This window comes from Gossypium raimondii, chromosome 12, assembly GCF_025698545.1.
Source record: "Gossypium raimondii isolate GPD5lz chromosome 12, ASM2569854v1, whole genome shotgun sequence".
Taxonomy (NCBI): Eukaryota; Viridiplantae; Streptophyta; class Magnoliopsida; order Malvales; family Malvaceae; genus Gossypium; species Gossypium raimondii.
In genome coordinates this window covers 600,305-624,893 of record NC_068576.1, presented here as the reverse complement: position 1 = coordinate 624,893, position 24,589 = coordinate 600,305, and the positions used below count along the sequence as shown (strand labels likewise).

Below are 24,589 nucleotides of genomic sequence, written 5' to 3'. Positions count from 1 at the left end.
GTGGTCATTTACCATATTCCATCAGGAAAGTGACGTATCTGTCACGTAGGCATCTAGAATGCCACATCTGTCCAAATATCGAACGGTGAAGATCAAGCCATTTCTCGGAAGTAAAAATCTGGAGCGTCGGAGTTCAATACGGGCTCCTGAAGTAGGTTTCCACTATCACGCGAGTGAAATGACCAACAACATTAAAAAAGGGGTACAAATTGGTTCACAGCTGGCCGTTTAAAGTTAGTTAATAATATTTTTCATAAAGTTTCAAATTAAATAAATAATATTTAACTTTTTTAAAATCAAAATATCAGTGTCTGGTTAATATTTCCCATTAAAAAAAGGGAGATAAGTTCAAAGGAAAAGGGAGAGAGATATTTTTTAAGTTATCGCAGAGAGGAAATAAAGACGAAAAGAGGAAACGGTGAACTCTTTTTTATGTGTTCATTTCTTTTTACTTTAAAAGAAGTTTGAAGCTTGAGGTTTTGAAACAGTTGTTTTTCGCCGGAAATTATGGCGGATTGCTTAACGGCGGGGTGTTGTCGTCGGAATATTGTTTGTTTTTGAGGTTCAATTGAAATAGAAGTTCTATTATGGAGAGAAATAGAGAAGGAAGAAGATCGAACATAGCTCACTCAAACGGGTTGCATAAACGTCGTCAACGGAATAATAATATCCGTCAGTCACCTGATTTCAGACTCTTTTTATTTTATTTTTTCTCTGTGTGAAGGTTTTTTTTTTTTTTTTTTGGAGTTTGATTGATTGATATATAGTTTTTGGTTGGGTTTTGCAGAAGATGGAGAGATGGAGATGCAAGAAACGGCGAGGTTAAGAGAGAGAACGAGCAAGAGAGACAGAGAGCGAGATTTGTCGAATCGGAGCAAGCGTAGGCGGTCGAATAAGGTGGTTTTACGTGAAAGCGATAAGAGAGAAGACGGAGAAGAAAGTACGGAGGAGAGTTCAGGTGGTGAAGAAGAAGAAGAAGAAAACGAAACCGAGCAGCAGCAGAAGCAGCTCAGTAGCCGTAAAATCTCACCTTCTGCTAGAATTTCTGGGCAGGCGACTCATTTGAAGGCCAGCGATGAAATGATGATGAGTTTTCCGGTTCCCAGAAAAGCTCGCTCAGGTATCAAAATTGTTGGTTATTTAATTATTTATGTTTTTATATATAAAAGATGGAGCTGATTTCCTTTTCTTCTTTTTTTTTGTATTCTTTTTCTTTTTCAGCTTCAGTGAAAAGGTCACATGAGAATTGGGTGGCTGGAAATGGTGGTTTCGTCGATGAACAAAACCATCTGCGAGGTTCGGTGTCACCGGCTCGTCGGAGCGTTGAGTCTGACCGTGTTTCACCGTCTTCATCAAATGGTTCAGTCAGGAAGAAGATGGTCAGCTTATGGGCCTTTTCTACCCTCTTTTCTCCTTTTTTTAATGTTTGACGAAATTGAGAGGATTTAGCTGTTTTTGGGTCTTTTGTTTTTCCCACGAAATGTTGCAGAAGACGAATCGACCCAAGACTCGGCTTCCAAAGGCGACCAAGTCTTCGAGCTCAGCTCAAGAGGATATTGAGATTGAAATTGCAGAGGTTCTTTACGGATTGATGAAGCAATCGCATAGCTCCAAGAAGGAAGATAGCGCTGGAAACCCTTCGTCAAAGCTTGAATCTGAAGATGCGAATGTTTTCTCTACGGATATTAAGACCTCTTCTTCTCCTCAGATTGCATGCTCTGCACTCAGCCAATCCCAGACAACGGTTTTAAAGGATCCATTAACTGGCCTTGGTAACTACTTTTATCATTAAGTCCTTTTGCTATACGGTATTCTTTTTCTTTATTTATTTTTATTATTGGCATTTGTAGCCTCAAACAAGAGCAAAGTTGAAGTTGTGGATTCTCCAACTCCACTGAAAGTTGAGAATGAACAGCAGGCAGAAATGGGAATTTGTTCACCAAAAAGGGGTCAAATTTTGGGACTTAATGCTGCAATTTCTGATAATGGCGTTGCAAAAACTGCACCAGTGGTAATGGAGTCATGGGAGAATGCAATGTTGATTAAGCAAGGAGATCCGAAACCATCTGCTGTAGAAGAACCGAATTCCGTAGATAGAGCTGTGACCAAGGAAAAATCAGTTACTACCAAAAAGGGATCCGCTAATTTGGGTGTCGATTATCAGAATCCCACCGCGACTGAACCGTAAGTATCAAAGAATCTTGCTTTCTTTCTATCTCCTTTAATTAATGCTCTCAAGATATCTGATTTCTTTTAAATGGCGGGACATCGATAGAGTATCGGCAATGACAATTGTGGAAAGCCAGCTTGAAGAGAAGTTCAAGATCGATTTGATGGTGAGAATCTCCTTCTGTCAAAATTAGATTACTTGGGTTGGTATTTTGCTGTCCAAATTACTGAAGAAGGAATAATGAGTAGTGCCACCTTTTCCAACAGGCTCCTCCTATGGCATCATCTCCAGTAAAGGATGGGTGTGTGGATATAATGTCCGATCCTAATTGCAAGTTTCAGGATGCAGAATCGGTGAGTGCATTTTGGCTCTACTGATTTCTCCTTCTGATTTTTGTTCATGGATTAAACATATTATTTTCTCATTTTTATGCAGAAGGTGGAGACCTTGGTCAAGGATGAAGCAAAGCTTGTGGAGAAAGAAATGAAAGCAGAAGATAGTAAAGGCAAGAAGATGGATACAATTAACGGGAAACGAGAGTCGTTGAACCTTAATTTGGAGAAGCCGGATCAAGCTGCTAGTGATTGTTGTACATTTGAGCTAGGTCAAAAGCCACAGCTATCTAAAGTTGGCATTTCTAAAGTGACGCAAACAGGTAAAATTTGAATATATTTCAGGTTTTGACTCTCTGTGCTGCTCAATGAGTTTTATTTGTTAACTTTAGCTCTCTCGGTTTGCTTGAACTATGAATTGATGAAGTTTACTAACTGATTCTCTTCTCTTAATTCAGCTTCATCTAGTTCAGTGCCAGTGCCAAATGGTCTGCCACCACTGGGGTAAGCTACCAAGACTTTGTTCCGGACCTGCATTTTGTTTTTGTTAAATGGGGTTGCGGAATTATATCATATTGTTTCTAAGGAGTTTGACTTTTACTTTTTATAACAGGTATATGCCTCCCTTCCAAACATTTCTGCCCATGGATGCAAGCGTCGGATCATCCATGGCATTGCAGGTATGAATTACTGATTTCCTTTCTAGGTCTAAGGTTCAAATGGCTCTGGATTTTTCTTGGCTTTTAATTAACTATTTTCTATTGAAAATATGCAGCCCTTTCATTTCTTGCTTTCCCAACCTCGGCCTAAAAGATGTGTCATGCATCACTACATTGCTCAAAATATACAATCACACCAGCAGTATGCAAAAATGAACCATTTTTTGCCACCACAGACTGGTTCTGTTTCTCTATCTGGGGGCAAGCCCTGCAATTTCAATGTGGCACCAGCTGCAGAAACTTTGATTCTTGGAAATCCATTAGTGAGTCTAGGCCCTACCTTGGAGAAAAGTAAGGTTGCAGCGAGCTTTCCTGGTCTTACCAGGAAAGATAAAATCTCTGAATGCTCGAAGGACGCAACAAAGAAGAAGCAGGTTGTGGTTCAACAGGCTTCCCAACCGCTATCTACTGGTACCTTGAAGGTATGTTAATGCTTTTTAAAGTTAATGAAGCTTTGTTGCTACTTCCTTTTTTTTTTGTTTCTTTTATTCATTTTCAATCATTTTGTTTCAGAAGTTTTTGTTTTCTAAGTCTTGTTTTCTGTGATGTTGCAGCATGGCCCTGCTTTCATATTCCCTTTGAGTCAGTATCAAACAACTGCAAATCCATCTGGGCCTTCTAAATCTGCTACCTCAACTGGCAAAGCATCCTTGACTGATAATTCAACACTTGGAATTTCGACTAGCTCTACGGTGTTACCAGGAGTAGCAGGAGCTGTGAGCTTTAATTACCCAAATTTGGCTGCTAACCAGGCTCCGTACTTGACTATATTACAGAACAATGGTTATCCTTTTTCTATCTCTGCACCAGTCGGAAACCCATCAGCAATTAGAGGAGGAACCCCCAGTCAGTCGTTGCCTTTCTTTAATGGGCCTTTCCATTCTTCTCAGATGTTCCATCCTCAACTTCAACAGCAGCAAGCTCGCTCTCAGCCTCTGGTTCAACCAGCTTATCAAAATACAGTCCCGTCAAGTGGTTCTTCGTCATCCCACAAGCAACCAGAAAGTCAGCAACCACGGGGTGGACAAGTTTGTGGCAACAATTTTTTGAGCTCAACAAGCATGCATTCGCAGCAGCTTCAGGAGCATAATGTTCTTTCATCCAATCAATCTCGTAAAATGGAACAGGAGATGAGTGGAGAGCGTCCAATTGCAAACGCCCAGAAAAAAGTTCATTCCCAGAACCCACCTCTTCCTCATCAGCCGCTCAACTTTGCCTTCGTACCCTCTGCATCAGTTGGTGGAGGCGGAGTTGATCTTGTCCCTACTCAAGCATTTGCCATGTCGTTTGCCTCCACTGGAAACAACAAAGCTTCAAATCTTAACTTCTCATCTATGGCACAAAACCCTGCAATTTTGCATAGCCTACCTGAGTTGGCTCGGCAAGGATACCAAGTTGCACCTGCACCACAAGTTGCACAGCAGAAGAATCACCAAATATCTGATGGGAAGAGTGGATCTAGTTCAACCAGCAAGGATGATGGAAAAAAGGCAAGTTCGGGGAAGTCGCATACAACAAATGGTCAGACATATTTTTTTGACAATTCAGCTAGATCTTTGAATTTTGTATCCTCTACCGTCAGTGGAAATCGGACTCCGTGCTCCATTACCTCCACTACAGTAGCCATAAGTCCTCCCATTGTTGCTAATTCATCAAATTCCCATCAACAGCTGCTTCAACTTCAGAAGCAGCACATGGTGCAACAACATCATCAGCAACCTCCTACAGCTTCTCGAAACAAAGTTCAGACAACCAACACCATGCCTGCATCTTCCATTGCTGCTAAATTTTCTAGCAATGCTGCTATATACACACATACTGTGCCCCAAAGCAACCCTGCTGCACAATCAACCCCATGGAAAAACTCAGCTAGAACCCCAGCTTCCCCTGCTACCAATGTTAAAACTTTTCCCCAGCAACCATTGAGGCCTCCACAAGGCCAAACGCAAATATCGTTTGGGGTAAATACCAAGTCCGTGTTATCGCCACAGGCACAAGAAATACCTACAGCAGCCAGTCTGCATCGCCTATGATTGTTTGGTTTCATGTAGCAGCGGCAACTTGAGAACAAGCTCAACAAGCAGCATAGTTGGTTTCATCAGTTCCTACATTGCCATCACAACGGGACACAGAATTCTTCTGCTCGTAATGGCCAAAAATCATCTCTGGTTTGTGGAAGAAACGTGCCTTCAATCTTTGAGCACATGCACCAGCCACCTTTTCTACAGCAGATGCCTTGTTATTACAGGAGACCCCCATGGAATTATGAAGGGACTAGGTTTTTGAGGGGACCAAAGCTCTTCATGTATGCCTGAGGAACTAAAGATATTAATTGTCTTGACAGATTCAGCAGAGGTGTAAAACCAAAGGAGCTTATGAATTGAATAAAGATTAGAAGATGAGATTTGGGTACAACTCCTGCTGGTACGAAGCATCACAATCACATTGGCTTAAAGGCCTGGGGGGTCATAGCTCTTAAAGAAGAGAGGATACTATTAGAAAAGGGCTGTTATTAAACCATGCCGTTTTGAAGTAAGACCCAAAGTAGGGGACCAACCGATACCATGTTTTGGATTATTTTTGCTTTGGGTTGCCCTATTAAAAGTATGTTTTGTGGGGGTGTTAAAATGGGGTCAAATTTATTTGATTGGTTAAAGGTGATGCTGACAGTGTAAATAGCTTAATCATTTGCTGAGAAAAACGATGTTCTTAATTTGGTTACTATTTTATTTGAAAAACATTAACCTTATGCTTTGTTCAATTTGCCATTGATTTTGTTGTTATTGATTGTGGGTGGAGTTGTGGGGGTGTGCCATTAGAGATATTTGAAGTTAAAAAAAAAAAGCAGAACCAAAAAATTCTCAAAGGTCAGAGGTGGAAGCAACTGAATATTATTTGCCCCCATTTATTTTTTGTATTCTTTTGTTGCTTTACAATTGCACTACCTCTTTAGAATTATTTGGACATGATAGTTCATTTTCAGGCAAGGTTCCTTAAATAATTGGGAAAAGCAGGGTATACTGTCATATGGGGTTAGTTTGTTGTAGTATCTGCCAATAGTTCTTTGTTAAGGACAGAAAAAGAAAGGTGGAAGGTATCCAATAATTAAAGGTTCCCACAGTATGTACTATTTTTTGGACACTGAGGAAGATGATCCTGCCAGTCTCTTTAAGAATATTGAAATAATTACCTAGTCAAGACTCATTTGGACAAAAGAACTTCGTATCTCAATGTGAGAACAATTTCTAGTTCAGGCCCTAATATGAGAAGAAATAGCAAGTTCATGGCTAATTTGAACAAAACAAAGTTGATATTCCAATGTGAGAACAATTGTAAGTTTAAGAACTAACTTGGATAAAAGAGTTTAGACCCTAATGTGTGAATAATCATCAAATTCAAGGATTAACTTGGACAAAAAAAAATCAAGTCCCAATGTGAGAATAAGTTACCAAATTTATACCCAAAAAGTAATTTAACCCTGAGAATAAAATTTAGTCTGAAGATGTGGAAAATTGCAATAAAAAGAAAAAGAAATCCTGCTATTATATTTTTTTTGAATTTTAAAATTTTAATTTTGATCAAATAGTACAAATTAAATTTGATATGTGGATTTTTGCTATCAATCATATAATAGGGAAATTATTTTATGGATCATTCTCACCACATCATCCATGGTCTCTTTCCAATTATCTAATGACATTTCAACAATTGTTTTCCATGTCATTGATACATAATTTTGGTAATTTTTTTACTCTGAACATTAAACCTTGAACCCCCAACCCAAACCCAAACCTGTCGAATTCCGGGTTAAAGATTCAAGGTCTGTGTTTGGATTCGATTTGAGTTTAGGATTACGAGTTCGGGGTTCTAAACTCTAACATAAAACCCTAGACCCAAAACCTAGAATCTCGAACACCAAACCCTAAACCCCAAACATGAACCCGTCGAGTTTGGGGTTTAGAGTTTAGTTCAAATTTGAGTTTTAGGGTCTAGGGTTCGAGTTTGAAATTTGGGATCCTGGGTTTTGGGTTCCAAGTTTGAAGTAAAAAAATTTCCAAAATTATGTATCAATGACATGAAAAAATTTGCTCAAACGTTATTTAATAATTGGAAAGAAAGACTATGGATGATGTGGTGAGAAGGGTCCATAAAGTAATTTCTTCATGTATTATACATAAATTGTGGATTTAATTTTGCTCTCCAATTTAATCAATATTAGTCTAAAATTTTTGAAATTTAAAATTAAATTCATTTACCAAAATTATTTAACTTTTTGTGAGTATTATGTGAAAATAGGTGGTTAACGTGACATTACAAAATAATTATATGTTTGCCACATAAGAATTTTGAAATGATAAAATTTAACTAAACGGATTTAACAATTACTATTTGGGTCTAAATTGAATCCGTATTAAAATATAAAGATTAAATCCATAACTTACATATGATACAATAACTAATAGCAAAATCTGAAGTGATTTCCATGGATACTGATGCCAAGGCTCACCCTGCCCCTAAACAAATTTACCCATAACTGCAAAATGGAGCATTAGATTAAGTTGGGTATTGGTAAATGCATGGATGTTTAGCTTGGCAAATGGTAACTTATGGGGAACTTCCTAGGTTCAATGCATGTTCCGAAAGAGACCTTGTTAATGTTTTGCCTATAAAATGTGTTGTATTTAGGAATTCCTTTAGAAGATTATGAGATAATCCAAATAAATGTAGAGGATATTAGGAGAAGAGAGAACTAGGCTTGGGTAAGAGCAAGCATCAAAATCAATCATCCTATTGGTCCAAGTAAATATCATCTTATCCAAACACCACCCACCCATCAAAATTCATTTTCTTTTTTATCATCCATCACATAAATCTCTAATCCCCCCCCCCCCTAAAAATCAACAAAAAGAACTCATCAACTGCAGCTCTAACACCCATCATCTACATGGCCATGGCAACTCAAGCAGGTCTCTTCACCCCCACAATCACCACCCCAAAATCTTTGGCCCCATGGAAACCAGCCTCATCATTTTCCTTTGCTACCTCTTCCAAGTCCCTCAACTTCTCCATGGCTCAAAGAACCATTAGAGCTGCAGCTGCTGATGAGGAAGCATCATCTGCTGCTGCCACAAAGGAAGCTCCGGTCGGTTTCACCCCTCCGGAATTGGACCCCAACACCCCATCACCCATCTTCGGAGGAAGCACTGGAGGACTGCTTAGAAAGGCTCAAGTCGAAGAATTCTACGTCATCACATGGGATTCACCCAAAGAACAAGTCTTTGAGATGCCGACTGGTGGGGCGGCCATCATGAGGCAAGGACCTAACTTGCTCAAGTTGGCGAGGAAAGAGCAGTGTTTGGCTCTGGGTACTAGGCTGAGGTCTAAGTACAAGATCAAGTACCAATTTTACAGGGTTTTCCCTAATGGTGAGGTTCAATACCTTCACCCCAAAGATGGGGTTTACCCTGAGAAAGTGAACCCAGGTCGTCAAGGAGTGGGCCAGAATTTCAGGTCTATTGGGAAGAATGTCAGTCCAATTGAAGTTAAATTCACTGGGAAACAAGTTTATGATTTGTAAGATGGAAGATGAAATGACGTAACCATGATTTTATATGATTATATCTACTTTTCTCCCTCCTGTACTTTTTATACTGCATTTATGTAAACCGTTCATCAACTTTTTAGGTAACAAGTGAATTACGTAAGACATAGATGCCTAACAACCGAACAAAGGGACCCAAGCAAAACAGATGCAGACCAAAGAGAAAAAAGAGAGGCTTTTAAGTACATTTTCTACTCAAATGATTTCTTTAATAATCGTATTGACATCATATTTTGCAATAAAAGTAGTTCACAAAAACAAGCAAATAACAGTTTAGTTTTCACTGTTGGTGCCTGCTATGCTATTCATCAGCTACATGCATAGTACAATACACATAGATTTAAACATCCGGGGACGGATGCCCGGATGAACTTCTCCATTGATCCTCTCCGTTATTGACTCCAAAGCCTCAGATGACGCGGTTTGGCCAAATTCAGATGGCAAGCTCAAGAATCTGCATGAGCAAGTAATATGTTTAACGTCAAGTCTCCTTTTCAATAGAACATAAGCTAATAATCTTAGAAACTCTTTTCAAATGCTATCAGAACCATTTCCTTTTATGTAGAGCATGTTCTACTGTAGTTCGAAGTCCCTTCATTAAAAACAAAAGAACTCCCTAAACAGGCTGAAGATCATGCTACAAGCTCTCGTTCTTCTTGTTACCTCTAAAAACATTCCTAAAAATTATTCTTAAGGTTATTGCACTCAATCTTTCTCCAATGTTGAACAAGTTCAGCAGAAACCACAAACCATATTAACAACCACCAGAGCTGGGATTTCACAAACACTATATGAATGTATCAATAAGGGCGAAAAAAGAGAACACATTCTAGACATCCTATGGACATGACAAGAGCAGAAGCAAGATGCCTATTCTGCTTCCAAAACTACCACAATGCACATCATTAATCATCAACCATAACTTAATCACTGGGTCAGATCTAAAGTATCTTTAAAATAAACTAGATATAGAATGTAACCAAGCTATTGGATTAAGAGGAGAGTTAACCTAATTAACCTGGTAAAAATCTCAAAAGCCAACTCAACCAAGCCTACCCATCTATTAACATTGAAAAACTTGATATGCTCCAATGAGTTCAAAGACATGGCAAACAATTTAAGTTTCCATAACAAAAATCCAAGCTTTTATCCCCTAAAGCTTAGACACTTGAAAGATGTCCAGCATTTGGACCTGAAGTTGTATGACAAACTTCTGTCAAAACTTTAAATATACAACCAAGAACCTTTTTCCAGCTTCTGGAAATGTCGAGATAAGAGGTAATTAGGGATTTTGTTGTCCATGTATATTATTATCATAAACTGAACAGTCAATCACCATGAAGTCCAGGATACCATAAATCTATCCTTAAGTGTTTCTCTTTGTCACCTTTGGCCTCCACCGAGACCAACTTACAATAATATTCTCAATTTATGTACCGCTAATTAACACCAAATAAGGGAAAGGAAGTTGATAACAATGCAAATTGTGCCAACATACCACAATTTTTCTTCCATTCCATATTCTAAAGACAATATAAAAAATGCTGCCTTTTTAACACATACACCCAAAATCAAGATGATGCTTTCATTACAAATACACAAACAAATTAGCAATAAATTAATAGTGCAAACAGCATATAAATAATTGAACATACATGAGATTCAAGCATCAGCCCCATCCTTTCCAGCAAAAGGGTTGTGAGTAGGACCAACATCCTGCCCAATATGACGCTGCACCAGCCGTTGCAAATCTGCCATAACCTTGTGCTCACGTTTTGCTTTCTCTTCATAGTTAAACATAGCCAATGCCCTCTTGTCCTCTGCACTGTAAACCTGGTTTTCTTTCCTAATACGAATGGCATTCATTCTCTGATGTCTGCTACCACTCATCACAAACCCAAGGCTCTCGAACTTCTGAATCTCCTCAGCAGAAAGACCGACTTCACCTCTTCGTGGGATACGCTTCCCCTGTTGCACATATTGTGCAATGGCATCACCTTCACCAGGCCTCAGAGCACCACCATAACTTATATGTCCCTCAGCTCTTGGCAATGGTGCTGGGCCGACCATAGGCTCATTATCCAATGCAGGTTTCTTCTGAGCCTCTATCATTTCTTTAAACATAAGAGCCTCAGCAGCATTAATTTCAGCAATCTTAGGCTCATCTATAATTGTTTTACTCTTGGCATCAACTCCAGAATCCGAGCTCTTATCAGAATCTGAAGCTTGACTATCAGTTTCTGATCCTCTCCTTTTCTTACTCCTCCTAGACCTCGAATTTGAAGAGCTTTTCCGCTTCTTTGACTTGACACGATCATCAGAAGATTTACTCACATCAGATTCCTCAGTTTCCCTTTCACTTGCGCTCTCATTGGAATCACTATACCTACTCTTCTTCCTGCTTCTTTTCCTAGTACTGCTTTTCTTGCTATTCCTATTTCGCCTACTCCCCTTTCTCCTCGACTTCCTTCTCTGCTTGCTATCTTCCTCATCATCGGATTCACACTCGCTCTCATCAGATTCGCTATCACTGTACGACGATGTTTTCCTGCTCCTACGTTTGCTTTTCCTACTTTTACTTTTAGAACTCGACCCCTTCTTCCTCCTCCGAGACCTTGAATCATCTGATTCAGTTTCTGACTCGCTCTCTGATTCGCTACTTCCAGAATTTTCAGACTCAGACTTGGATTTGACTCTCTTATTGCTTGTCATCTCCCTTTCTTTATCTGAGTCGCTCTTCCCATCCCCGTTATCCTCACCGTACTTCTCCGAAATTTCATCACCTTTATCCTCAAAATCATCGCCATCATTCCTCGGCGGACTCGGAGTATTCTCCCAAATACAGAATCTCAAGGCCTTTCTCATCTTCTGTCTCTTCAGCCTCCTATACTCTTCAAAGTTCAATCCTTTCAACTCCTCGTCCGATTCGGACTCTGAATGTTTTCCGTTCCGATAATCCCGGTCCAGGTAGCTGCGATTCTTGCCGAATTTCTTGGGCAGAGAGTTTAGGGTTCCGTCATGTGCAGGGTTCCGCCTTCTAGGATTTTCGTCTCCAGGCGACTCCGAAGGGTGGCGGTTTCGAGGTTGGTCGCGGTCGTAGACGTCGTAACTGGGACTGCGGCGACGACGGCGGTAATCAACAGAGTCATCCGATTCGGATGCGTAACGACCATTTTCGCGGTCAAAACGCCGTCTTCTTTCAGGACTTTCGACAGGGCTTCGTCTTCTAGGGTTCCTGTATTCAGATGAACCAGAAGGGTTACGCTGTTGGTAATCTTTGCGGCTCTGGTGGTCGCGTTCATAGGCTTCGTAGCTAGGGCTACGGCGACGGCGGCGGTAATCGGGGGAACCATCGGATTCAGATGCGTACCGGCCGCTTTCTCGATCAGATTGGCGTCTTCTTTCCGGAATTTCAACGGTGGATGTCAGGCGGCCCATCAGAATTCGTTTTTCGCAAATTTTTCGAAAGAGATCAGATCATCGTATAATAATGTTCATTCAAAAAAAAAGAATATATAATAGTAGGCCAAGCCTAACCGACCTTGTAAATGAGCCGAACATCTGAACTGGCAGCAACCCAAAGAAAGCAGACTAGCCCAATTCTTATATAAGCAAGCTCGATATGGGCCCATAACCCCATTAATGAACCCTTCTTTATTATTATTCAAAAGGAGCTACTAACCAAGATTACTAGAGGATAAACTATTAAAATAATCACTTTTGTTTACTTTAGGTTATATTTTAGTCACTTATATTTGAAATGTTATGTTATCGTGTTGTAACATTTTAGTCACTGAGCCGTTAATTACTGTTAACGGTATAACGGTATGCTAACGTGGCACATTAAATCATCATTTCAAACGAGAATTTTAAGTTAAATTCTACAATTGGTCCCTATACTTTTTTCATTTTGAGCAATTTAATTGTTTTCTTTTTATTCTTTTAACTTTCTTTTTTTTCTCTCTTTATTTTCTATTCTCTTCTGTTTCTTTCTCTGTTTTCCTCCCTTCTTCATTTTTTAGTGTAGTTTTTCTATGTTTTTCATTTGTTAAAGCTAATCCACAAGTTTGCTTCACTCGAAAAAATTAAATTGTCCAAAAAAATAAAGTATAGGGATAATTTTAACAAATTACAAATATATAAAAACTATGTTAAAGAAATAGAGAAGAGAGGAAAACAGAGGAAGAAGCATAAGAGAATGGAAAGTAAAGAAAAAAAAATGAAAGTTAAAAGAATATAAAAGAAAAAAAAATTCTCAAAACGAAAAAAATATAGAGACTGATTGTAAAATTAACCTAAAATTTTTGTTTGAAATGATGATTTAACGTGCCACGTCAGCTTATCGTTACACCGTTAACGACAATTAACGGCTCATTGACTAAAATGTTACAACGCGATAATGTAAGTGGCTAAAACGTAACATTTCAAACATAAGTGACTAAAATGTAACCTAAGGTAAATAAAAGTGACTATTTTAGTAGTTTACCCGATATGAAAAGCACAAAATTTTTTTTATGTCTTTCTGGATTACAGTTTCTTTGGAGCAATGTAATGTTTAGAGTGAAAAACAATGATGCTTGAATCGAATCGAATCGGATTGGTTGATTATGATATTTGCTTGGAGATAGACATCAAACTAGTTAAATCAAATTAAAAATATCGTTGAATTGGTTGAATATTATATTTTTTTAAAAATTTTATTATTTTATAATAATTTATTTAATTGAATCGGATGAACTGATTAAACTAATAAATCAGTAACTTAATCGGTTTGACTACCAATCTGATTCTTGAAAACCTTTGTGCAATAGATTCTTTTGTTACTGGTTTTCTTTTTCACTTGGATTTAAGCATTATAAATTCGTTACTTTTGAGTTATAAACATATATTTGTTTTGATTCAAGTAAATTGATAATCTTTAACCTCTCTATTATTTGATTATTGTAATTTCGACCCCTGTTATAGCTCTCTTGTTGCTGCCTGAGTTTGACACTCTATGGCAGCCATTGAAAATTATTTAGATATCGAAACTTAGGTTGAGTTTGGATGAACAGTATGTTTATTTGTAGTTAGTATAAAAGTAACAGTGGTAATAAAATTAAATACTGTAACGTGAAATAAAAAATAAACTAAAAGCATAACACCGCCTATCCAAACCCGAAAAATTCTTCGTAAATCAATAAATCATAAGTGAAAGAATTAGCCTACTCCTTTCAAATTATGGTATTCTTTTTAATAATTAAATAAATTTCATTCATATTTATGAAGAATGATTGAGGTGAATGAGAAATAAAAGGCAAGATTTTCAATCATTTATCATCAACAAAATTAATATTTAATTAAGTCACATTATCTCTCTATCTGCAGGGCTGAGAGGATTAAAAGCAAAACCCAGAAAACTACAAAGAAAACAAGAACGGGGCAATGTTTGGTTTATGAAATTCAATCATTTTTGTAATTGAAAAATAATTTATCAAATGAAAATCCTCAATTCCCCTCTCCATCTAAAACCATTTCTTGGTATCGACACTGTTGACTGCAAAATGCTTTGTCACCTCTGCATTAACAAAGTAGATACAACAATGACCAAATTATTTATGCATTTAATCAAAGTTGGATTTCAAGGAAAACGAACCTGTAAATATAAATGTCGATTTTCTGTCGAAGATTTTTCTTACATGTGTGACAAAAGCTGAGGAAATTATTACTCTCTGATGGTGCAGACTTGGGCTGAGTATTCGATATGCTACAACAGCACTCCACGACGCAGTCATGGAAAATATGGGTGGTCTTGGGGTTAGGACCGTGAGATATCACGCATGTATAATCCTCTGATAGCTCCATAATTTCTTTAACTGGAAAACACCCATTGAAGACCATAGGAGGATCCTTCACATGAACACTAGTTTTGGGAGAGGTAAATGGTGGAGATGGTGTATGAAGATTCTTGGTTTTGGTCCCAAAATCTGGTGGGATTAGTGGAATCTGAACCCTGAGTTCTGTCCCAAACAAAACCTTACAACTCTTGTGTGTGTCGATGATGGCAAGGCCGATACCTTTTGGTTCTATATTTTTTACAGGCGAGGAAAGTTTTGGGGATTTTGGATGGTTTATATCGTAGTGGAAGGATGATTTGTTATCGAGGATTGAACTGGGGCTGTTGAGAGCTTCGGTTTCATTGAGCTTTTTTGCAATGAAAGATGGGATTTGGGCAATGAAATTCTTTTGGGAAGGTGATGTTGCCATTAAAGCTTGCTTGCTGGTCACTGATTTGGACCTATTCCTCAGCATAACTATCACTTATAAGGGAAAAGGCAAGAAAAAAATTTACCTGGAAATGATGAATGACACACACACCCCACCATGAGTTGAAATTCCTCTCTGTTCTTTTTTTTTTTTTTTTTCTGGTGAAAACTTTACTGCAAATCCCTTTCAAGCCTTACACACAAATCTATGCAAGTTTTTTTTAAGTTTCAAATTATGGGAAATTGAAATGCTTCCTAAATCTTTGTAGCCTCCATGACAGAACCGTAAGAAAAGAAAGGACTTGGTTTTCCTATATTTTTATTTTTTCCTCAGTTTCTTCGATCAAACAGCCTTCAACAATGACAAGAATCAATACCCATCATAATAATACCCCAACGTGCAAAGCACATGGTTAAGAACAGGCACGATAAACTGTTCACCGCTCTAAAATTTATAATCTAATATTTATATTAAATATTTAAAATTTATTTCAAATGAAAAACTTTTTGCAATTCCTATGAAATGGAAGCCATCACCAAGTAAATGGAAAGATTGTAAGCTTCTCTCTCTTTCTCTCCCTTATTTCTGAACTTTTAGTTTCAGTTAGTGGCAGTGGGGCTGTCTCTCATTCTTGACATGGATTTAACCCTGCAAAACCGGCACGAAAATATGCAGAACTTTGCAAAAGAGAGAGAAAAGGTAAGAAAGGAGGAGGAAAAAGCTTTTAGCTTAGAAGGGTAAGGGAGAAAGAAGGAGAGGTGAATGCAACTATGCATGATAATTAATGGCCTGCTTTGCAGTAAAAGCCTGCAACAATTTCCCTTTTCTTTTGTCTCTCTGTGTTGTATATAAAAAGAACTGCAGTGATTTTTGTCGTTTCCTGACTCAAATTCTAAGTGCAGGTTTTTAAGGATTAATTACATCAAATACGTCTCTAAATTCTAATTTAGTTTTCAAAGTATAGTATTATATCATTTAGGTCCTCACTTGGTCAGCTTAGATTTTCTAAATCTTAATTTGAGTACCACGTGGAACATATTTGTAAATACATGTGTACGGGTAACTTGTATCTAATATGTTAAAAAATAAAATTTAGAACGTTATTTTTATAATACGTGAAATCTAAATTATCATATAATAGATACAAACATGTTTATAATTTAATCAACAAGTTTTAAACATACTCCATGTCAAATTTGAACTTGTATTTAGTGCTCAATCTTAATTTATACTAGAAATACTATCACACGTAATGCGTGCGTGGAAACCACATATTTATAACACAAATGTTTGTTTAAAATAACATACAATCAAATGTATGGTTTGAAACTAATTAACCATAATAACACATGAAATATATATGATATTAAAACAAAAATATATTAAATTATGAGTAAAACAAAATTTAAACACATAAATACATCAAATAAACAACGCTAAATGCACTACAATTATTTATTATGGTTTTATCATCAATTGCGAGTTAGTGTCGAGTTAACTTGTGACACCAAATCAATTAACAATATTATTAAGATATACAATTGGTGGGGATAATAACTTGTTCATATTGAAAATATAATGCATCAAAAAGATAAAATAAAGTTTTGATTGAGTGATAAATTTAAAGTTTTACTAGTTCAATTGACGAGAGTTCAAATATCACTATATGCATATTTTTCTTGGTTTTTGTTAAAAATAATTTAATTACGAAAGGATATTTCTGTAATTTCTTAATCGAGTAGGTACCTAGTTAACCCGTGACACCAACTCAGTGTTAAAGATTCACTTAAATAGCTGTTGGAAACTTGGGATTGTAGAATTTGGATTTGGATTCCAAAAGTAGTGTAAGTTGAGTAGTAAATTGGTGACACGTGTCAAGTTCTATTATAAGAACATGAGTTTTACATTTATATTGATGTGAGCTTTGTACGAAAAGGGGGAGTTGTTTGAAAACACCATTGTTAACTTGTTTTGGAACTGATCAGGGATCTTTATTGTTGAGTTAAAACTAAGGATTGTCTCATGCATAAAACTAAGGAGTTGTTTGAAAACACCATTGTTAACTTCTAAAAGAGTAAAGGTGAATTTGGATGGGCGGTGCATTTACCTGCGGTTAGTGTAAAGACAGCGGTGGCGGTGAGATTAGATATTGTAGCGTGAGACAAAAAGTAAGCTAAACGCACCGCACTGCATCCAATCACCGGTCCAAACCCACCCTAAGTTAAGGTGTTGTATACATATTTTGATATATATTCAAATATTTATATTATTTAAGGTTATTTATTTCTTTATATTATCAGTCCCCAAATTCCAAGCAAAAGCAAAAGCATGAAATGTGCAGAGAACAAAACAAGCAGAGGCCCACAATCTCATCAAACATCATCCAAGAAAATAAGTCTTTTGTCTAATGGGGCCCATTTCTGTAGGAGGTGGGCCCTTTGAAAATTATCCGTTGGGAAATAAGCTGGGGTTTTAAGTAATTTTCTGTAAAATTAACTCTAGGGATGAGCGTTAGATTGAATCGAGTGAAATTTTTTGAATAAATCAAGTTGACGAGTCTTATTTTATCATACTAACTCGATTATATATATTTTTTGAATCGATTCAAGTGAAATGAAATTCGAATTGAGTCGAATCGGGTGAAATTATTCGAGTTAACTTAAAAAATTAAACATATCAAATTAAAATCTTATTACTATATAACTAATTACATATTAGAATACATAAATTTGAAACCATATATATTTAAAAAAATTTCAAAGTAAAATAATAATAAAATATACTTTAGTATGATAAACTTCAATCATTAATTAACTTATTTAAGTCTCGAAAATTATTATTTTAGATTTTTAAAAAATTAACTTTCTTTGCATATTCTTTAGAATTTTTTAAATATAAATTTTGGATTTTTTATTAAATATTTTGAATTATTTTTATAATTTTTGTTGAGAGATACCAATTTGCTCATTTTCAAAATTGACAAGGACCAAAAGAGAATTTATACCAACCTGTTACTCAAATTATTTGAATTGTAAAATTCAACTCGACTCGGAACTCAAATTACTTATTCGAGTATAATTCAAATAACTCAATTCGATTAACTCGAAATTCGATTTTTTTCCGATTTTTTCGAATTGAATCTAATTTTACTCCACCCAAACTATAACTGCACATTTTTTTCTTCTTCTTATTACTTACGGTTTGCAAAAAGAAAATATGTAATAAATATAATCATGAGGTTTTGATTAAGATAGTTAAATTAAAAGGTTTTAAAAGATGTGTTTTAAGTTAAAATGTATCATAATATTTTATTTTATTTTTTTAAGGTTACTATAATATTTTATTAATAAAATAAAATTAATAAAAATATACTTGATTAGTATTTTTACTTTGTAAAAAGTAAATGACATTTAATCATTTCTCAACTGAATTGATGTTCGATTAACTCATAAAACTCACTCAATTAATAACTTTAATAATAGCGCACACACAACTATGTAAAATTATTATAAATATATGTTAACAATTCATTATAAATTTAAAGGGTAAATTATAAAATAAATATTTAACTATTGGGGTATTTTTGTTTTTGTTACCTAGGTTTAAAAATTTATATTTTAGTCAATCATTTGTTAAATCACTAACGAAAGCCTTTTTATTGGCATAATAACAAATTAACCCTCCAATATTTATAAATTCTATCAACTTGGTCCTAACTTTAAAAATTCAACAAATTTATCCCTCGCTTTTACACATTATGTATCTTGATTCTTAAAATTACTTGACCATTCTTTAGTCCTTGAGCTTTAATTAACTATTTTATCGATGAAATTACTAAACCATTCTTTAGCATATTTTCATATTAACTTTGTAAATGTTCTTATTTTATATTTACGGACTTGATTTACGAAAATAAGATTCCAAAACTGTATTTTCCTATACCATTGAAAATCAGGTTGTTACATTTACAATCCCTATCCTTTTTCACAAGGTTAAGATAAAACATTTCCCCTAGTTTTTGTGGCTAAACTAAAGCCCTTTCTAGTTTTTGTAGCTTAACTAAAACCCTTTACAAATTACTTAAGGTTTTATACCTCAAAAACCTTAAGAAAAGATGTAAACAATAAAAGCTCTCAAAGGTGTGTGTGTTAGGAATCGCCCGATTAAGCAACAAGTAACAAAAATAGCGGAATAAATTGAGAAATTGAACACACAAATTTAACGTGGAAAAACCCCTCCAAAGAGGATAAAAAACCACGGGCAAAGATAATTTTACTATAATGGCAAAAGAACGAAGAGTACAAAAGATGGAGATAAAAACTAAACCCCGAAAACCCGAAAACAAAGAACTCTCAAAACGTAAACACAAAATTCTCTAAATGTGTTATGAGTTCTAATCTCTAATGGGCGTTTTTACTAAAGTTGTAAAAGAGCCTATTTATAGGCTAAATTCATATGTCAAATAATAATAAAATAATCTAAACTAATTAGTGTTTGACTGAAACAAATAAACAGAGTTTAACTAAAAGATTATTTCTCAAATTTGACTAAAAATAGGAGTCATACTTAACAAATGTCCACCTTGACTCATATTTTCACAACGCCATCTTTGCCAAAGCCCGCCACGAGCCTATCTTGAACTATGCAGGGAATTAACTGAGTCGAATCTGTGCTTAGAAACTGGAAGACTTCTAGCCTTCGACTTGTACACTGCCAAATCAAAACTAACCCGGGTCTGATTTTCACGAACACAGTGCCCTAACTTTTCAAAACCTGATCCAAAAGAGAACCTCTCTTCAACGAAACGGTCATACATTTTTTTCCCTCCTATGACCAAGTTGCCTCTGCTCCAAACAAGTTGACTTCGACTCTGTAATGGACGAGGGACGTCTGATTTCACCGGTCATTGTAAAACCTTTCAGAATATAAAGACTGCCAGTTCTTTTACTTTTTAACAAAACGAGAGCTCCACGAGATACTTTAATGCCGTTTGACTCGATGTTGATTCCGCATCCTTTCAAGTCTAAAATACTCAAGGAGATGTGATTCTTTCGTAAATAAGGTACATACCTGACATCTGAGAGTGTCCTAATCGTCCCATCGTGTATCCTAATTTTAACAGTACCAATACCAATTACCTGACTAGATGAATCGTTTCCCATGCGCACAACTCCACCTTCAACCGAACTGTATGTAGAGAACCATTCTCTATTGGGACACATGTGGAAAGAACATCCCGAATCTAGGATCCACTCAGACGTGAGCTTGGAGTTATCACTCGTTGACACTAACAAGAAATCATCACCGCTTTCATCGATCAAATTAACACCAGCTACATCTTCATCGTTACTCTCAGCAGCTCTTTTATTTCGCAGTTTATAACAATCTGCTTTGATGTGACCTAACTTTTTACAATAGTGACACCTTTTGTCTCGTTTCTTTGATGCTACTAAAACGGAAGCTTGCCTATCTGCCTTGCTATCCAAATGAAGCTCATTGTCGAGTTTGTCTCTACTTAACGAAAGACTCTTCACATCTTCGAACGAGATTTTGTCTCTGCCATAAATCAGGGTCTCCCTGAAAGACTTGTATGAAGGGGGTAAAGAGCACAATAATAGCATAGCTTGATCTTCATCATCAATATGAACCTCAACGTTCTTTAAATCATTTAAAAGAGTAATGAATTGACTGATGTGATCTCTAAGAAGCTCACCTTCGTTCATGCGAAACGTAAATAGACGTTGTTTCAACACTAAACGGTTAGCCAAAAACTTAGTCGCATAAAGAGTTTCTAACCCTTTCCACAAGGCGAATGAGGTATTCTCCATCAATACCTCCTGCAATACCGTATTCGCGAGGCACAACTGGATTGCAGACAAGGCATTTTCATCAAGCACTTCCCATTCTGTTTTATTTAGATTCTCAGGCTTTTTCCCGGTAACAACATTTTTCAAACCGGATTGAACTAGAATTGCCATCATCCGAACTTGCCACAGATTGAAATTTGTCTCACCATCGAACTTCTCAATTTCAAACCTTGTTGTTGCCATATCTGAATGGGCTGATCTTTGAACTAGCCTGATACCACTTGTTAGGAATCGGCCCGATTAAACAACAAGTAACAAAAATAGCGGAATAAATTGAGAAATTGAACACACAAATTTAACGTGGAAAAACCCCTCAAAAGAGGATAAAAAACCACGGGCAAAGATAATTTTACTATAATGGCAAAAGAGCGAAGAGTACAAAAGATGGAGATAAAAACTAAACCGCGAAAACAAAGAACTCTCAAAACGTAAACACAAAATTCTCTAAATGTGTTATGAGTTCTAATCTCTAATGGGTGTTTTTACTAAGGTTGTAAAAGAGCCTATTTATAGGCTAAATTCATATGTCAAATAATAATAAAATAATCTAAACTAATCAGTGTTTGACTGAAATAAATAAACAGAGTTTAACTGAAAGATTATTTCTCAAATTTGACTAAAAATAGGAGTCATACTTAACAGTGTGTTTACAAGTGTTTAGCTCTATCAACGAACTGATATGAGAATGATAAAAATATCTAACAGTAAGCACCTAAGAGATACATACAAGAGAAAATGAATAAATAAAGAATTTGATGCTTTTCTCTTAATTTCTATTCTTGACTTGAATATATACCCTTTAACTAATTTCTAGGCGTTTGGAATCGTTGGAGAGAGTTTCTAGCCACTGTGAGCATTTATTTTGTGCATTTAATACAATTTGCCATAATATATCTCGAGACATACAGCCCTAGTCTAGAGACAGGAAGAACAAATATGATCACTGGAGCCTGAGGTATCGACACATAATAGGCATATCTCGAGACAATTGCTCGATTATCTTGAGACAAGGCTCCCCTGAAGCCTACCTTAGTTTTGGTGTTGCCTGGGCTTGAGACAATATGTCTTTTGTCTCGAGACAAGGTTTATTTGAAGCATTTTTAGTTTCGATGTTGGTCAATCTAGAGACAGGCTTACTTGATCTCGAGACATGATTGGGAACTTTAAAAAATGTGGCTTAGAAACATTTTAAATGATTTGATGGATATCAAAAACTTTTGTAGAAAGTTTAAGCCATTTAGAAACTTTAGTTATGAATTTGTAACACTTGAAAATATATTTGGATAAGATTAAAATAATTTATGCAAATTTAATTAATGGAATTTATAATTAAGTTTATTATATTAAAACAATTGAAAATCACTAACTACACCCTTCATCGTCTTTGGGTGCCTAGGTACCCACCGTAAGCCTTTCCTCGTTTGAACCTCACCCTTAACTTTATTTTACTTTAATTTAAGGCTATATCATACTAAGATGCTACTAAGTGAAATGGAAGGATCTTATCAACGTCCATGAATGATAAATCATAAATCGAACTAACCTCTAAATCAGAAAAATTAGGTACTATCATATAGCTTTGTTTCGGCTAAGTTTACAAGTTGGAGATAAACGAACTCAAACCATTGACATTCGCCATAGAGTAAACCACCGCCTCTCAGGCCCTATAACTATTTACTAAAGAATATTGAAATTTTATTTTACATTAATGATCAAATCCATAAATCAAATATGAGGTTTCACCTTTAACTAAAATATTATCATATTGATTTTTCATATTTTATTTTCAATCTTTCTTTCAACATTTTTAGTTTTTAACTTCATACCTCACTAGTTATTAATTTATTTTTATTGAATAAATAGAATTATTACTAGTCTTTTTATATACAACCTTACTCAATTAGTGTGGTTTACCCTTTCATTGACATTACATGATAGATGAAAAATAAATGTAGTCATGAGCCATTCGTCTTTGCGATGAATGACTTAATTACTATTTGATAGTAATTGACTTTTCATGAAAGAAAATGTAATGGTTACCATGAGATAAAATAGGATCATATTGGGAGAGCGTATTTATTCCAAAGAGATTGAGGATATCCTATGGGGGTAACTAAACACCGCTAGACGTGTGAACGTATGGGTTGGAAATATTACAACAAAAAAGATATAAAATTAAACAACGGTGTTCGCAAGTATACATGTCAAATTGTAATATAATAAAGTGTTACAACGAAACATTTCGAGAATTATTCGAAAGATTGTTCCCAAAGGAGGTTGAATTAAACTAAAAATTATTTCCTACACTAACAAGACTAAATAGTGATAATATAAAATCATTGTACGAAAAATCAAATTAAAATTAAATAACAAAAATAACATAAATTAGATAAAACTAAGGAAAACAAATTAACAATCAAAATTGACTCATATGACAAACAAACATAAGATTAACTCACATTAGTGGTCATAATTAACTTCAGAACTCGGGTTTTAATGAATTAATTACTAACTAACCAGTTATTACCTCTTGGCTAACTAATTAATTAATCAATAAAAACAACTTATCTCTCAACCTCACCATTTAAACCGAGTTAAATTAAGAGATGCTCGGTAAACCATTCTCTCGACCTCATTTACCTAAATTACTTCTTAAGGTTGTCAATCTAGAGTTTAAGCATACATAATTTAATCCAACTAATTCTAAGTCAAACCCTATTTCTTCAATTAATTAATCCCACATCCGATCATTAATCTCCTTAAGGAATTTAACTACTCATAACTCTAGATGCACAATTTCCTAACTTCAATTTAAACATGCAGAGCAAATTAAACTAAAGAAAAAGGAATAAAGATCTATTTAGTATTTGAATGCACTTCGGAGCGAAAATCTTTTTAACAGTTGTCGAGATAACATTGATTGCAATTGACGACCAAAAAGAAACTATAAATTACTGAAGGAATAAAAGCTTGGAGTCTAATAGAATCCAAGTCTGAGCAATAGAGAAAATTCTATGTTTTAAAATAAGACTAAATTGAAATAAACTTATAACTGAAATAAAATCCTAAAATCTACTCTAAAATGAGTTTCCAAAACCCCCCCCTTTTAACTTAACCAAAGTATTAATATATATATATATATATATATATATATATATATATATAGCAAAAGGTTTCTGCCCTAATTAGGTCAAATACAAGTAATTAGATTGAATAAGATGCATTGTGCAGACGAAAATACCCTTGACTTTTAATTGCTTTCTGCCACGCCGGTGTTGCGACACCACAGTGTTGGAAAATTGGGTTTGGAAAACACAGCGGAAAATAAGTTTAAGGAAAAAATAGAGTTTTAAAAAGTTTTCCAAAATTAGAATTTGGTTGTGATATCTAAAGTAATAAACACTTAATCAAAATCAAAAAAAATATCTCTAGAAATGTTCTAAAATAATTTCTTCAGAGAATTTTCCCTCTATAACTTTATCTTAAATTCAAGTGTGTAAAAAATAATAACCCATAACTCTCTTATATAGGAAGAGTTTAAAGAGTTCAACTATTATTAAACTTAATCACTTTAATATTAAATTAATATAATACTTATCGGGATAAATATTAGATTAAATTTAATATTGAATTTATTAAATTAATAGAATATT

At 35.4% G+C, this 24,589-nt stretch overlaps 3 protein-coding genes and 1 pseudogene across 4 annotated transcripts; 2 read left to right on the top strand and 2 right to left on the bottom strand.

Annotated features, from left to right (window-relative positions):
• Positions 1–334: 334 nt before the first annotated feature.
• On the top strand, positions 335–5,982 carry LOC105762611 (protein TIME FOR COFFEE-like; annotated as a pseudogene).
• Positions 5,983–8,089: 2,107 nt separating this feature from the next.
• Positions 8,090–8,928, top strand: LOC105762610 (photosystem I reaction center subunit II, chloroplastic). Its single transcript, XM_012580397.2, has one exon. It carries the CDS (start codon positions 8,167–8,169, stop codon positions 8,797–8,799), a length of 633 nt encoding a protein of 210 aa, XP_012435851.1. The 5' UTR covers positions 8,090–8,166; the 3' UTR covers positions 8,800–8,928.
• A 57-nt stretch (positions 8,929–8,985) lies between these two features.
• LOC105762609 (uncharacterized) lies at positions 8,986–12,321 on the bottom strand. Its single transcript, XM_012580396.2, has 2 exons — positions 10,479–12,321; positions 8,986–9,277 (listed from the first exon to the last, which is right to left on the bottom strand). The coding sequence occupies exon 1, from the start codon at positions 12,259–12,261 to the stop codon at positions 10,486–10,488; it is 1,776 nt and encodes a 591-aa protein (XP_012435850.1). The 5' UTR covers positions 12,262–12,321; the 3' UTR covers positions 8,986–9,277; positions 10,479–10,485.
• Positions 12,322–14,115: 1,794 nt separating this feature from the next.
• On the bottom strand, positions 14,116–15,853 carry LOC105762608 (FCS-Like Zinc finger 8). Of its 2 annotated transcripts, none has more exons than XM_012580394.2 (2): positions 14,459–15,853; positions 14,116–14,380 (listed from the first exon to the last, which is right to left on the bottom strand). In XM_012580394.2, the coding sequence occupies exons 1-2, from the start codon at positions 15,112–15,114 to the stop codon at positions 14,311–14,313; spliced, it is 726 nt and encodes a 241-aa protein (XP_012435848.1). In that variant the 5' UTR covers positions 15,115–15,853; the 3' UTR covers positions 14,116–14,310. The 2 variants fall into 2 exon arrangements, with proteins under 2 accessions (XP_012435848.1, XP_012435849.1); XM_012580395.2 differs by having other exon boundaries at positions 14,502–15,853.
• Between the last annotated feature and the right edge of the window lie 8,736 nt (positions 15,854–24,589).